Source organism: Malurus melanocephalus, unplaced genomic scaffold, assembly GCF_030028575.1.
Source record: "Malurus melanocephalus ecotype Western Australia unplaced genomic scaffold, MMel_1.1 scaffold_717, whole genome shotgun sequence".
NCBI classification, from domain to species: Eukaryota; Metazoa; Chordata; class Aves; order Passeriformes; family Maluridae; genus Malurus; species Malurus melanocephalus.
Window position 1 is genome coordinate 2,999 of NW_026623949.1, and position 16,322 is coordinate 19,320.

The following is a 16,322-nucleotide window of genomic DNA, read 5'->3' on the forward strand; positions in this document are numbered from 1 at the left end:
GCAGTAGTTTGAGGTTTCTCAAACTCTAAATGTCATTGCTCKATTTTTTTTGCTGTAACTTAAATCTGTATTTCAGCACAGTGGCCTCTGCACTAAAGTAAACAGAGCTCATGCAAAGGTAATCATACTCAGAGTTCAGAATTTTCRTACTGATGGAGGTTCTTCCACTTTAGTTTAACAGTAAAATGAGGGGGTAGCACTCCAATGAGTAACAGAATCCTAGTAAATTAGGCCCTCATTGTGCTCACATAATGGAAAAATGATMAGATTTTTGTTTCTTAAGAAAAATTAAGGGATCAATTCTCTTTGATTCTGAAGTCACCATGTTAAAAGGAAAGGAAGCAGTTGTGTATAGGCTGGACATGTAATACATGCTGGCAAGTTACGACTGTGTTCAAAGACAATAAGCTTTCTGAATACAATAATATTTTTCCCCCAAAATTGTAATATTTTGTGKATTTTCTAAATAAACTTGTGATGGAATACAGGGTTATCATAGGAGAGTCTGGCTTGCTTTTGGAGTGGGGTGAAGACTGATGAGACTGTTATATTTCTGTAAAACAGTGGTGCATGAGTGACAGCTAAAAGGTGACCTTGGGAGGATGAGAAAAAGGGCTATGTACTGCTTGTTCTCTGTGTGCTTGTAAAAGGTTTGAATGCTGTATTCCTGTCCTTACCAGAAACTCAATAATATGGAAGTTTTGATCTTAATTATTTCAAAGAAAGATGGTGCATTTGTGACGGTATGGATGAGCACAGTGAGGACTGTGTAAGGGCTGGAGCTCTCACAAGCAGTGAAGGATAGACAGTAGAACTCCACAGCTTTAGTAATCTATGTTTGCTGTGTAGACTTTTTACGCTCTTAATGTTTATTCTAAGTTGTTTTCCAATTTTGCAATTTCTTTTTTTCAGCCCTAAAGAAAAGGGTAGCCCTATACAGTGCACTCTGCTAAAACTTACTGCTATTAAAAAAAAAAAAAGTTGTGCTTTGATGAAGTAGGAACCTGTTGTCTATACTGGCAAGAGAAGGTTTATTCCAACTTGCATGAAGTTAGCTTTTGACTTTGATATGAGACATGCATTTCTGCTGAAATTCCAACAGAGAACAACAACACATTCTTATCATGAGATGTAAGCCTTGTGTTTAACAGTAATGGTTATAAATGTTTGCAGGWTTTCCATTGAGAACATGCATATGGGGCTTTTCACCTGGGGTTCTAGGATTCAAAAGGTTTTTGATCTCCAGAAAAATTCTGAACTTATGGCTTCTTTAGATGTTGGTACTGCAAAATATATGCCTTTTGTCAAGTTTTTATTCCAGATTACATCTCATGAAGTGTAGTAGTTGTTAGTTACTTATGGCTGTGAAGAGGACACTGCCAGGGATGATGTGTCAATTTATATCCATTGCAAACTGAAATAAGTAATGCTTTAGGGCCTGTCAGGAGCAGCTAGCTCACAGCTGCTCCTGAAAGCATCCATTTGTGAAACAGTCTGAAAAAATCTTGTTTAAATATGTACTGTAGTGTCAATCTTGTATTGATTTTTTTTTTTTTCTGACAAAACAAATGTGAGCATTAAATACTAGCACTGCATGTAAGAATACATTAGCATTTTGAAGCATTTGGAGATTGAGGCAGAGGATTATGGACCTGAGTAGTCAGGGCTGCTTAACCTGCCACAGATCATAGAATCCTCACRGAATGGTGTGKGTTGGAAGGAACCTTAAAAGTCATCTACTGCCAACTTGCCTGCCATGGACAAGGGCACCTTCCACTAGATGATGTTTCTGAATGCCTCATCCAACTTTTCCTTGAACACTTCCAGGGATAGGACATCCACATTTCTCTTGGCAACCTGTTCCAGTGTCTCGCCACTCTCACATGGAAGAATTTCTGCCTCATATCTAATCTAAACCTGCCCTGTTTTGGTTTAAAGCCATTCTTCTTGTCTTCTCACTACATGCCCATGTCAAAAATCCGTCCCCAGCTCTCTTGGAGCCCCTTCACATGCTGGAAGGTGCTCARAGGTCTCCTTGGAGCCTTTTCTTCTCCATCTGAACAGCCCCAGCTCTCTCAATCCATCTTCATAGGACAGATGCTCCACCCCTCAGAGCATCTTCATTGCCCTCCTGCGGTCTTGCTCCAGGAGCTCCACATCCTTTTTATGCTGGAATCCCCAGGGTTGGATGCATTAGTCCAGGTGGAATAGAGGGACAATTGCCTCCCTTGACTTGCTGGCTATGCTTCTTTTGAGCCAGTCCAGGCTGTGATTGAATTTCTGGGTTGCAAACACGCAGTGCCAGGTCATGTCCATCGTCTTMCCCATTAACACCTTTTTAAGTCCTYCCCAGACTTGCTCATACTCCTTTCTCTGCCCAGCCTGTATTTGTGCTTGGGGTTGCCCTAGCCCAGGTGCAGGACATTGCACTTAGCCTTGTTGGACTTTGTAAGGTTCATGCAGATCAACCTCTCATGCCTGTCAGGGTGCTTCTGGGTGGCTATTGTTGCTGTTTCTGGGTAGCTCAGATGTTTTTTGTGACTTCTGCGTATTCCAGCTGTACTGCTTGGGGAGCCTTACTTCCACTTAAGGTATTGCTGCATATGTTTTCTTAAGCAGCCTTTTGGTAGTTCAGTACAACTTGCTGCAAGCTGTCAAGTATCTGCTATAGCCTTGTTCAGTTGAGGCATAAAACCCCTGGTATTAGTTACACTGAAGTGTTTCAGTGGTTATCACAGTGGGAACCAAATKGTTTCATGACTCCCTTTTGGGAATTTAAACCAAAGGCAGAGATGCCAGATGAAGCAAATTGAACATGGATCTATTACTAAGGTTACTGCTGTCTGCGTCTCAAAAGCCTTCCAGTACAAAAGTATTTCTTTGAGGCTAATGTTGTACATTGGCAGCTTTATATTTTGGCATGGAGGGGAACCTGCCAGGTACCAGCTGCTCAGGGAGTATRTGATATGATGCTCAGCTTCTGTCATAGGATAAGAGTCAAATGTACATGGACTGAAAATAACTTTGTAYACCGTGCTGGTAATGTGTAGTGTTGTTTTTAAAAGAGACTCAAGGTAATAAGTGGATTTTTATTACTTTGCCCCAAAATAATAACAGTTCAAAATCTCTGATGTTTCATTCCTTTTCATATCAGAAAAGATCCATGAATTCTAAGTAACTGACTTTTACAGCTCTATTGATACTATATCCCACCATATATTGTGTTGAAGTATTTATTGTCCATCTGTTCTGCTGCAGGAGAAGATACAGGCCTCATATCAACATTCATTTTAGTTGATGGCTATGGGAGCTGTTTAGCCAAAACTCAGGTAACTTCTGTACACAGCAGCCTGTAACTGCTGTGCTTAAGGATCAGTAAAGCAGACATCATGTATTTTGCAGGTGACATACACCAGTATTTGCACTRTTAAAGTGATAAGGTTTTCACTGACCATAAGATCTTCCCTTCAATGCAAATTACAAGAGTTTTRTTTTAATGAAAAGTTACTTTGTCAAGCAGTATTAATATTTTGAGACTGCTRTATTTTGGTTACTGTTGTTTTGATATTCCCACTGGGGCATTAGTCCTAGCAGTAAATGGGTTTTCTCTTATTTCAGCTTTGATTTTGAAAAATCTAATGCTTCTTTTCCTGATCCTTATCTGTTTTATTTTCTAGGCYTTTCTTAAATCTTTCCATGTCTAAATGGACTCCTGAATGTAATATAGTGTATACTCTAAAAGCGGATATGAAGAGTGAAGTTCCTTCTGATGCACCAAAGAGACAGGAAAGTCTGAAGGGGATCCTCTTGAACCCTGAGCCTATTGGGGCAGCCAAAAGCTTCACTGCAGAAGTTGAGATGATTGCCAGTAAAGTAGGGAATGAGTTCTCTCACTTGTGTGGAGACTCTCAAAAGCAAAAGGACATGAATGGCAACCATACAGACCAAGAAAAGGGTAYTGTGGTGCGAAAAAAACGCAAGAGCCAGCAGGCTGGTCCTTCATACACTCAAAACTGTCCTGATAAAGAAAATAAAGGAATCTTGGGATTGAGACAGCATCTAGAAACACAGAGTGAAGACGATTCTTCTTTTAGTGACTGTATCTCTTCGCCTTCATCTAGCTTGCATTTTGGAGACTCTGACACAGTAACATCTGATGAAGAAAAAGGTGCTCCTGTGAGACACCCTCAGGCAGTGTTGAATACTCAAAGTAGAACTCACAGTGCAAGGTCACAAAAGTGGCCTCGGACTGAGGCAGACTCTGTACCTGGGTTATTGATGAAAAGGCCATGTTTTCACAACAATTCTATAAGAAGACTCCCATATAGGAAGAGAGTTGTAAAAACAGGTTCATCACAGCGGACACAGAACCAAAAAGAACGAATTTTAATGCAAAGGAAAAAGCGGGAAGTGTTAGCTCGAAGAAARTATGCCTTGCTCCCCAGTTCTAGCAGCTCCAGTGAGAATGATCTCAGCACTGAATCTTCTTCCAGTTCATCTACTGAAGGGGAGGAAGACTTGTTTGTRTCACCTGGTGAAAATCATCAGAACAGCACAGCTGTTCCTTCAGGTAAAACTGAATTCTTGAGGTATTTTGTATCAGTTACCTTTCATAGTGTTTAACAGGCTTTTTTATAGTTCTTTGGAGCAGTTTTCATTGAAGTTAATACTCCAGATATATCTCCTGCAAGTATTGTGAACATTACAACATAAATTCTTGATGGGAAAAGTACATTCAGAGCTCACAGTAGAATTACAGCAAATCTAAAATCTTGAATGTAAAAGTTAATAGTTTCTAAGGAACATAGTGGAAGGTTGCTCTGTCTGATTAGTCACATGCTGCTGAGTTGATCCATTTTTGGCTTTTTAGCTGTTGAATTGTATTAATTTTAGCTTTGAACTGATTGTTGTAATAATTCTATTTTCACATTGTAGGAATATCTGCTAATATTTAACTGCACTTGGCAGTTTAGAGAAATATGAAGAAAAAATGTCCATTATTATAAGAGCCTGGAATAGGAATCAGTTGAAGGTAGCATTAGTACTGAGATAGTAAGAGGAAAGTATTGAATATATACCAAATGTTTTACCTAGATAAACCCAATGCAATGCAGTTGGTTTACACAATTATTTCTCTAACATGTCTTGTCACAGTCTCTGAATACTTGAGTGTTTGGAGGAAGACTTTTTTGTTTTGTTTGTTTTGTTTGGGGCTTTTTTCCAGGCTTGTATGTTTGTTGTGATTTTTTTGTTAATTGATGGATTTTTTTTTTTTAACTTACTTTCATGTTAAATTTGCTTAGTAAAAGTAGTTGTGCATTTTGTTTATTAATTCAGCTTTTTAGAGAGCATGGAAAAATAGAACACAGTATGGTGTTAATCTGTGCAACCAAGTGTTTTATCTAGAGACAAATATGTTTTAATAAGTGAAACCATACCTCAGACTATGCTGATCATTCCTCCAAGAAAATGTGACTAAAAATAAAAGGATGACTTAAAATAAGTGTGAACGTTCATGTTAGGACAGGATTTATGCTTGAAGAGAACCAGAGTACTAAAGTCTAGCTTATTGCTTGTTATGCATTGTAGCAGGAAGTAATTTGTGCGATGTTTAAATACAAGAAGTAAAATCTGTAATGTAGAAGTATTACTTATACAATGTTAGAGTTGGGCATATAGAATTCTGAAACAGAGGAATTATTGCACAGCCTTAATTATCTTGATACATATTTGTAGGAATAGAAATTAATTACCTCTAAAAAAGTTACATTTGACATGTGTGTTAAAGCATATTGAAGAATATGATTTGTAAATAATAAATGTGTGGGGATATGCATCATTTATATTAAAAACCAATTTGAGAAACTACTGTGTTAACACCTTCGTTTCCAAGCTACTGGTTTCTTAAAATTTTCAGAGAYGATGGAGTTTTATGTAACTGTAAAATGATGTAGGATCATTAAAAACTCTCCTTCCACGTAGATGTGGAAAAGGCCAATGGTTTGATTTTTATACTACTTAAAAAACATAATGAAATSGTTTATTTTAATGTCATGAATGAAAAAATTGATCAGTTCTGCACCAGTTAATTTTAGATTAAAATACTGACATGAGTTGTGACTGAAAGAAGGTCTGCTTTAAAGGTTGTGTCCTGTCATGGCTGTATTTCAGGACCAGTGCTTGCAGGGAGCTGCAATTGTGGCTTAGTGTGTGCGAATACTGTGGGGGTTTTTCCAGTGGAAATATGTATTGATGGAAAGTTTTTTGAGCATTGTGTTTACATTGCAGATATAATGGGAAGTTGAGCAGACATCCTGTGTGAAAGTGTCCTATTTTTAGCAAGAGAAAAATGTGATTAACATTTTCTGTAGCTTTGTGCTGTTATATAAGACATTTCTGGTTATTGAGTTAATTAGGACAGAAATGGGGCCAGCTGGAAAAACAGCTATGCAACTTCYCTGTGTAGTGAGCAAGCATGAGGGGGTTTCTGTATGAGGAAAGGCATTTATTGATAGTAATGCTGCAYGAGCTTGTTAATGTTAGGAAAAATTTCTTTGCTCTACATTGGCACATGTCTCCTGGAATTACAGTGTACTGAAGGATAAATAGTTGCAGCTAAGAATCTGAGGCTTGGGGCATATATGTAAAAGTACTAGAGGAYAAACTTAAGAAAGGAGGAGAATAATAATAATAATTGGAAAAGAAAATACAGTTAAAGATGTGGTAATAGCTGATTTTTTTAATAAGCAGGCATCAAAGTGATGTGATTAGTCTCGTCTACTGAGTAGCAGTTTGAAGTAAGGTCGTGTCAGAAAATATTTCTTTGCTTTGAAATGTTGATGTTTATCTAAAGATACAGTGCATTTAAAGAACTAGTAAATTCAATTAGTGTAGACTGTTCTGGAAAACGTTTCTTTCTGATTGTTGCAAGAAATTAAAGTAACAGACCTTTTTAATCAATGAAGTGTTTAGTAAGTTCGTTCTTAYAATGAATAAAATTTACTTGGCTAATTTTAGAAAACTCATATAAATGAAGATGTGGAGGGGGGTTGTTTGTTTAACGAAACCTTTACCAAAAAATCCAAATAGCATCATATGGATTTTTTTCCTCCATTTCTTTTAGAGCTTTGGTTATTTTTCTGGTGAAACTTTGTGCTTTCAGAGTGTGAAGTAGGTYCTGACACCTGGGACTGGATGATAGTGTTTTACCAACTGTTTGCCATAGAAGGCATTGTTCCCATTACATCTGGGATGGGCAGCTGAAGCTCATTCTGGGGACACAGGAGTTGGGGGCGTAAGGCCAAATAAAAACAGCTGCCTGTAGTTGAATCATCATTACAGCTGAAGGTGCAGCTGCTTTCAGAGGTGTGTGTTCTCATTGCAGTGTTGATCAGCTGGTTTCAATTGCAAGACTGGCCTTGCCGTTAAAATGACAGCAAGCAGCAGCATTTTTGCTGTGAAACATGAATTTTGATTCTGTGTTTTGTTCAAGTATTGTGGAAGCTTTTCTCTAACCCTGTACACACACCTGTAGAAATAATCCTCCTTTGACTTTGCTTATGAAAGGTGGCAAAATTCTACTTTACTGTTATTGGATCTCTTATGTTGTAATGCAAATTTTCTGTTTCTACAGGTATTTGATTTTCATCTYGGATCTAGAGGGTTGGGGCTTGCCCTTTGGAGGCAGTCTGTGGAGGGAAATCTAGCAAAAGCTACAATTGGAGCAAGTTTTTASCCTTACATACTCTGATTTGGTAATAAAGCAGAACTCTGGAAAATGGGAAAATGTTAGAAGAAGAAGCTGGATAGAGTTTTGCATTGTCATAAATCRTTCACATTGTTCACCTAGTAACACTTAAGATTCCTTCAGGATCTGACATATTATTTTATATTTTTGAACAACTAAATCTTGACAGGTTTTTCTTTTCTTAGAACGTAATGCTGATGAGAAGCTGCTCCAAATTTTGTTCAAAACTGCTTAGAATGATAAGACAGCATTTATTCACTRCATACCTCTTCATTCTCTAGCATTTGTTTTCGGTCTCCCAAAAAATGTTGAATATAGACTACAAGCCAGAGGGTGGTGAAAACGTTAAGCATATACCACTTCATGCTCAGATTATCTTAACAGGTTTAAGATAAACATGTATTAAGTGGAAATGAGCTGCCTCTTGTTAGAGTTGATTATTTTTCAGTTACTTAATCTGTCTTACAAACTACAGCATGCAGTCCTCTTCTARCAGTACCTGATGCAGCTCATAATTCCAAGCTTTTACCTCAATAGCATTGGATAAGGAAGGGTGTAAGTATCCTGTTTACCATGCTGCTTACTGGAGAGGAACTGAGAAGTGGTGAGTAAAGAAGCACCTGGCTTTGTGAACAGTGGACATTAATCAGTGTTGCTATATCCATCTGCTGTGAATTGGTGCTTTAAATAGCTACCCTAATAAAAGTYAGCGTGGAATTCACTTCAGAACTTCCCCACTGCAGCTTTCTGTTTGGAAAAGCTGCTTTTTGTAGAATTGGCTTGTTGTGGCATTGCCCATAGGAATGATTTTAGTGCATGGTAAACAGTTGATACAGGTTTAAATTATCRTGGCTCGTAGCTGGACAAAATCCCCAAATTCTGGTTGTTGACTGTGTTTTCCACCAGGGTGCAGTCTCCTAAGCAATTTGTGCKTTGGAAAACTTTTCCCATCATGCACAGCTATTGGAAAGTATACTCTGAGAAAGTCTCAGGTACTGAAAAACTGTCATCATCCAACGCTAAGGGACCAGGCAGGTTCTTGCCAGWGTGTTGACAGCACTAAATGATAGTTACAATTAAGTCTGTCTTTTCTCAGCAGGATATTATAATTTTATGAGTAGAATGTCAGAGGATTTCTATGTAAAGAAAGCAAGCAAAGTCAATGAAATACAATCCATAAGTGGCATAATACAAAATTTATACTACCACTTAGGCTAAAATTTTCAATCACCTGCACCCTCTGCAGATCAGGTCAAATCTTCATATGTGGTTTGCTTTATCAAGAAAACAATCATAGACTAAAAACCATATAAAAGAGCATGAGTCACTCACTCAGTCCACAGAGGAAGCAGATGATGATGGAGGTGTCCCGTGCCACCAGTGAGGGGTCGAATTTCTGGTCCAGGTTCCCACTTAGGGCTTGTAAGTGCTGGATTTTCTGGACAGTGCTCTGGGTGCTCTCAGGCTGCCCTGCGCTCTGGCAGGGACATCAACAACACCTGCTTGGCCGCCTGCCTGGGACCTTCAAGGCTGCCAGGGGAAGGGAGTGATCGTCCTGGTGCCCAGCAATCTTGAGACGTGTRGGGAGGCAAAGGACAAACGTATTTGGTCTGTCTGCAGGGTTCCCAGGACCTTCAGAGCCTGAGAACAAGGCCAAAGCAGACAGATACGTGACCAGCTCGGTCACAGAGGATGGCTCCTCATACAGTGGGGCTTGCTAACAGTGTTAGCAGGGTCAGAGCTGGGGCACCAGCCATATCGAGCTCAAGAGCTAAAGAAGACAGTACTCATTAATACTAGCAGAGTATTGTTTTATCCATTTCAAGCTGAATTAGCATCCAAGTCATTATCTTCAAATCATGACCATAAGTGAGTGTAGAGGCACATAGTCTCAAGTTCAAAAAAGGATTCAACACACTTATTGACAGCTCTTCATGAGCAGTGACTGGACAAGAAGGTGTGCTGTGACATCTGTGACATTGTTGTGGATGCTGGATGGTGTGAGGACTTTTTGTTAAAATTTGTAGCCTGAATTTTCTGCTCTGACTGCATAGTTTTACCTGTTGCAGCTGTCAGAACATGAACCTGAGTGGTCTCCTGGTCTGATCCAATGAAAGCTTGGAACTCAAAATAAGTTATCTCTGTCACTGGAACTTCACTGCTGATTTAAAAATCTCTTCTGGTTGCACTGAAGACTTGGTCAGAAACTGTCTCATTTGAAATTGTGTATTGTAAAATGTTTTTATTATCTTACATGTAATATCTGAACTCGTTAAACTCCATGTTAGGTGTGAAACAGATGTGAAAATACCCTCTGGGAATGACAACAGTCAGCCAAACACTCACCAGTGTTCTTTATGTCCTTGGTGGGGTACTGGTGGTGGTGATTGGTTATGCCATGATCTTTTAGAGCTAAATACTAGTATCATTATATATATATTAGATGTGCTATACTGTGAAAGCTTAGTTTCTTGCTTACAATTTCTATATTATTGAAGTATTTGATTCTAAAGCTTGCTTCCCAGCAAGTTGGTCTGGCAGTGGCACATAGCAATTGCTAYTGTGAAGTAATCTTACACTTTCTAGGGAAAAGATATCATTTACTGATTTGAGTATTGGACTTCAGAGTCCAATATTATATTTTTTATTATAAAAGTTATATTCTGTTTAAYAAAGTATTTTAATATGACAGTTTTACTGTCTTTGTGAGGTAAGGCCTGGAAGAGAGTGTGTTTTTGTTTTTAAGGGAGGTTTATAGTTTACACATGTTCAGATTTGGATTCAAGCATGTGCAGTKTATTCCTTCCCCTAGGCCAGCTGAGCATCAGGTTTACACATAAAACAGGTTTTTAAAAGAGAGAGAAAAACTTAATGTAAAGAAGTTACTGATTATTTCTGACTAATAGTCACATACAAAACTTAATTACTAATGGCTRTTGAAAGGTCTGAAATGTTGGGAAATGCCAACTGAAAATTGGTGTCCTGCATGCCCTATAAAATATTATTTGTGGATGTGAGTAGAGAAAAAAACACCCCAAATTCTGTTGAAACTAAAAGAATCCTTGCTGTCATTTTCATGAGAAGTTTCATTTTWAAATAGCTCATTTAAAATGCAGACTGGGTCTTTCAGTGGCTGCCCAAAGGCTAATTTGCTCACCAATAACTAGAGTATAATTTGCTTGCTGTGTTTTGTGATTCAGAAGATGACAGAGTGAAATAATGTATGCCTGTAGGAAGACGATTTTCTGTTTGTTTTCTAGCCATAGGTATTATTCTGAAAGTAGTACAAAATACATCTCTTACATCTGCCCAAGTATTTTGCTGTCAACAGTCCAGTGACTTTTCTCCTTGGAGGGAGATGWCTATACTAATCCTGCAGTCCTTGAAGGTTAACACTCTCATTATACAAAYTGAGCTASCCTCTTACAGCTTCAGTCATTTAGATGATAGATTAAGGTGTTAATTCTTTACGTTTTGCTTGAAATTCTTTACAGACAGATGATGACTGGTCAGTGGCTGGTGTGTGCTAAGAAAAGAAAGTGAATTATGCCTTATCATAGGGGTCTATATAAAACAATTGGACAAATATTTACATAGTTCAGAGGAGGTTTTTTTTCCTGCTTAATTTTGAAGACAGTATTGATTTTTATATATGAAAGTACTTCACAGGATGAAAGCTTCATTAATTTGTGGTTTTGACTTAGGAAGGTGTTTTTAGAAGCATGAGCAGTAGGAAATTGCATAGCTCTGAACCATGTCTATGCTATATCCTCCTTGGAGCAACTCTGACTGTTTCCTAAAGATTTTCTTTTGTTATTTTGGAAGTCATAGGACCTGTTCATGCAGTGTTGGTCCTGATGTTTTCTACAGTTTGATTTGTGTAGTTGGTAAAATCACATCTCAACTAAAGATGTGCTTAAAAAAARGGATTGAGTAAAATGAGCTTTCAGACATTGAGAAAGGTATCTGAATTGTGGAGATACTCAGTTAAGAATTCCCTTCAGTTTTTATGAACTAAGCTTGTGTCAGAATTTCAGTAGARATGCACACTGGGTGAATTTCACTGTAGATCCACATGGCAGAGAATTCTGTTGAAGTAACAAAATCATATTTAAGCCTTTCTACTTTTGTACCTGTCATAAATTTCAGTAAATACTGAGCCTAAGGMCATGTGGACTCTTAAGGAGTGCTCTCAAACTTACTGTATTTCAGAGAGAAGTGCAGGTTTGGARGACAGGAGGAGGAGTTGAGGGTTTTTCTCAGTGGCCTTTCAGACAAAACAGTGGTTTTGTCTGAGAGCAGCTGAGATAGTTTTGTGTGAGAAAGCTGTTGCTTGTTTGTCCACCCTAGGCACAATGTTTACATTCTTTTGAATGTGCTGATAGCCTTAGCTGCTTCTTTTCACTCGGAGTAATTTGCCTTTCAGTATTTTCAATTTTGGAATACGATTTTATTTTTCAGACATAGCAGTGTTTTCAGTTTTTCCTAAGATTTTCGTGCAAGTTCTGAGAATTAATTTTGTTCCACACAAATTGGAACAAAATTGTTCCAATTGTTAGAGTTTTGTTAGTACCAGTMTTTGAAAGCATCACTCCTTACATCTTTAGTTAGCAATCCTTTTGGTTTAAGTATGGTGGGAAACAAAGGCCATTGGAAAATACGTAATGCAGTTTGGGTTTTTTTCAAAGCATAGAAACTGATAAAAATGGATAATCTCTTGCACCCTGTAATTGGGTAAAGCAGTGAGAACAGTCAGTCCAATACAGGGTGGAACTATTGACTTGAAAGAGACCAAATTCTTCAAGCACTTCCTTGACCAATTTGCAAGAACCAAAATGGTAGTTTGCATTTTCTAAGCTATCTGGCTCATTTTTTTAAAAAGTCCTTTTGTGATCAGTGAATAATCCATAGCTCAATTTAAGTACTGCAGATAGCTCAGWCTTGCCACTGCTGGTATTGCAGCTCTAGAGAAGTGTTTCATGTGTCTGCTTGTTAGGCTGAAACTTTAACCATTCTTCCTGGAGTGGAAGTTGTTTCCTATGAAGACTTGTCTCTTTTGTGGGGTTTTAATTGTTTTTTATCATTGTTWGTTTTATTTTGTCTTCCTCTGTCTGGTACAGATTGTGAATGCTACAAAAAGTCTCGATACAAAGATGTTTATAACCACCAAGGGATTAATTTTGTTGTAGGTATGAACTAGTTGGTGCATAATTTTTCTTTTGTTGTCAGTGTTTAGCATTGGGACTGATACCTATAAAAGCATTTTTAAAAAACCTGTTKGTGATAACAAATGACTAGTGCTTTGCTAGCTTGGAAGTTTGTTCTGGTTTTATATTAAATGGCTCAATTTTGTTGGTATTACAGGTAATTAAATTCACTCTAATTGTTTTCAATCTTGTAATGCAAGCTTACATACCTACCCCACACTCAAATCCTCTGTCTCCTTCCTTCTTTTTGCTTCAGTATTTACAGCAGACTTGCTCCCTTTAATAATTAGGTCATGTATTTGAGAGTTGCACCTAAAGTTTTGACATACACCATGGAATTCTTGCCTACATGTATTTTAAATCTATGAAAAATAGTCTATCACAATGACATCCTGAGATAAATGAAGTATACAAACTTTCTTCTTCCATTTTCCTCATCAGGAAGTATTGATGAAGATGTTGTGGTGATTGAAGCATCCTCCACTCCCCAAGTCACTGCTAACGAAGAAATAAATGTTACCTCAACAGATAGTGAAGTGGAGATTGTCACAGTTGGTGAAAACTACAGGTGCGATTTGCATCTCTTTGTATTTAATACAGTTYTGCTTGCCTCCAGGTTTGTCACAATTGAAAGCCCATAAGGGTAATGTCACTGAAATTCTACCCAGGATGCCTAGTATGCATTTTTKATTAAAAAGCCAAACAAAAATGAGTAAAACAAAGCCGAACAAAAACAAAAAATCCCAGTCCTTAACCCCCAAACAAAGTAAGGAATAAGACCCCCAACGCACAACTTTGCTAAAGCTTGTGAATTCATTTAATCTGGAGCTTGTTAAGGTGGCTGCATTAGTGCARTTGATGTGCAGAATGTGGAGGAAGCAAAGCTGCCTAGTGACATCCTAGAGAGAGCATGTGTAGGCTGAGTTGACTGTCTGGGGATTAACTGAGCATTTCTCAGGAAAGCAGCCTACTTTTTTGAAGCTGCTGCTGCTGCTGTATATGCATTCCTGTTCTTCCATGACTCTCTGGAAGTTCTGTTCCATATTTTCAGATTTGATAGATTCTGTTAAAGTGGAGTTCCTTGAAGAAAACTTTAAATTCAAGCCTATYGAAAGCCAGACAAGATGATTTTTAAAAATAGACAGCTTTGTATATTCCTTACATCAATAAGATGTGTTTTCTGTARTAACCTTAAGACTTGAAAAAATTTTTTCTTCCCTCACCCTCTGCAATGCTATAGCCAAAACAGCAGTAGCTCCATGGTGATTTGTGCAATGGGTTTTGTTTGGTTTTAGTGAAATCATTCTCTTGTTCACATTTTCCTCTTCCGAATTTCTGAGTACATTGTTTTTCCAAATTGGAAAATAGGAGCCACTTGATTTATGTAAGTACTGGAGAGTCAAAAGTTTTTTGAGAGTGAAATGGTAAATACGATAATGTAAAAATATTATTCTCTTAATTAAAGATTATATCCTTCAAAGAGGATGCACAGTCCAAAAATCATTGTCTTGAGTGTTTGGGTTTGTATGGCTAAATTGAATGGAATTGCTGAGTATTCCTTCCTTAGGTATGGTTACAGACTTAGGATTTCCTCTCCTCAGCCACATTTGATTTTAGTTTAAGTATCAGACAAAGCTGTATTTGTTCTCCAGAGAGGAGGAGCAAAATAATATTAGAGAGAAAACTCCAGAGATTTTGCACTTTCAAGACATTTTTGAAATTTGAAGTATTGAAATTAACCTCTGAAAATACTCTGTCACAAGTTAACATGCAAAAGTACTTAATTGTCTTTATAGTTCTGTCATCATCTATACACCTGCTGCTTCAAACTGCTTAGGAATAGTATAGGATTTGGGGACTCTTCATTTACAAAATTTATGAAGCTAAAACGACTTCAGCTATAATTGCTGCCTGGCCATGGTTGTAGGGTTTCATAGTAAATTTTTTTTTAAGATAGCTGTGTATACATGGGACATGGTTTAAAAATCTTTAAACTGTAGGTATTGGGCATTTGCTGTTACATTCCCTGGTAAAGGCTGCAATGGTGTTTGTAAGTGCATTTAGTGAAAATGGAGTCATGGAGGGTATCTCAGTGTAACAAGATGCTTTTCTAGTAATAAAAATACACAACTTCAAACAGCTCCTCAAACATGAGGAGAAAAAAATCCTAAAGGCAAAATGTGGGCCAGTAGCTGAGGTGTTGCCSTTTGTTAAGGTCTCGTTCTGCCCTGGGACACACGAGATCACACTGGGGCCAGAGCTCCGGCACACACACTGCCCGGCCCCTGGAGCAGCGGTCCCGCAGCAGGATCTCCACAGTCATCCAGCCCCTGCGGCAGAATGCAGCTGAAGTTGTGGACCTCACTGTGGATGAAGATGGTGAGTTGCATTGTCAGAGAAATCTTTTCCTTTTCCAGGCACAGGATGGGCAGTGGAAGGGCAGTGGAGTTCATTACCTCAGTTATAAAGTAGCCTTCTATGAGGATGTCTTAATTTCCAAGCCTGTCRGAAAATGCTTTTGTGCCCTTCTTTTCAAAATTAAAAGTTTAGCTGTTTTCAGTAGGTCTTTCAGATCTAAAGATASAGATTTTCTTCCAAAACTGCCTTGGGTGTGTGTCTGAGGGCTGACTCACCAGGCAGAAATTACAGAACAGGTTGGAACTACTTCTTGAAAAATATATACTTACTTCAATACAGGACTATAAAAGGGAAGTCTGTCATTGCCTATGATTTGGAATAGTTACTGTTCTATTAGGCCTTGAAGTAAAAATAACTTTTAAAAAAAGAAAAAAGCCTAACCGTAAACTAGTAAAGTGTGTTAGGTTTCTGAAGCTGTAACCTTTCATTGGGTCCCAGCATTAAAACCTGCTGACACTTAATAAGTCTRTTCCTGCTGAAAATCATAAGAGCAACTTCCAGGTACTACCAGAAAGCTGAGAGAAGGAAAAACTGAAGCTCATGTACATTTTTGTCCATTTATTTTTTGTAGTTGGTGGTGGTTCTGGGGATTTCTTGGGTGCATGTTATTTTTAATGTGAACAGAAGTTTTGTCCTATTGTGGTTCTGTCCCTGAGTRCATTTAAAGTTTAGTATCTTGCAATGTCTTATTCTTCAAGTTGGTGAGTGTTCTAGAGCGCTCTTTGGGGTGGGTTGAAAAGTTGAAAACGTGGTTGAAAAGTTGAGAATAGTTTTGGTTTGGTTAATGGATTTTAAGGAAGAGGATGAGTTGATGTACAGATTTTCTTTATGGATTTACTGTGAAATATCCCAAGAGCTCTGTTGTTGAAGGGATGGGGTGTAGGTTTCTATTGGTTTCCTCTTAAAATTCATATTATAGAATTTAGTCCTAAATTCTGAAACCAAATTAT

At 37.9% G+C, this 16,322-nt stretch overlaps 1 protein-coding gene across 5 annotated transcripts in view; it reads left to right on the top strand.

The window, feature by feature from the left end:
- The first annotated feature begins 1,561 nt into the window (after nucleotides 1-1,561).
- The window catches only part of RNF111 (ring finger protein 111), a 35,736-nt gene continuing 20,975 nt past the window's right edge, over nucleotides 1,562-16,322 (top strand). For 4 of the 5 annotated variants that reach the window (XM_057384530.1, XM_057384533.1, XM_057384531.1 and 1 more), the window contains exons 1-4: nucleotides 1,563-3,329; nucleotides 3,678-4,570; nucleotides 13,396-13,522; nucleotides 15,170-15,333. In XM_057384530.1, the coding sequence (XP_057240513.1) occupies nucleotides 3,697-4,570; nucleotides 13,396-13,522; nucleotides 15,170-15,333 (1,165 nt within the window). In that variant the 5' untranslated portion in view covers nucleotides 1,563-3,329; nucleotides 3,678-3,696. Of the gene's footprint in view, nucleotides 3,330-3,677; nucleotides 4,571-13,395; nucleotides 13,523-15,169; nucleotides 15,334-16,322 lie in introns of all 5 variants that reach the window. The other variant, XM_057384535.1, reaches the window with a different exon arrangement.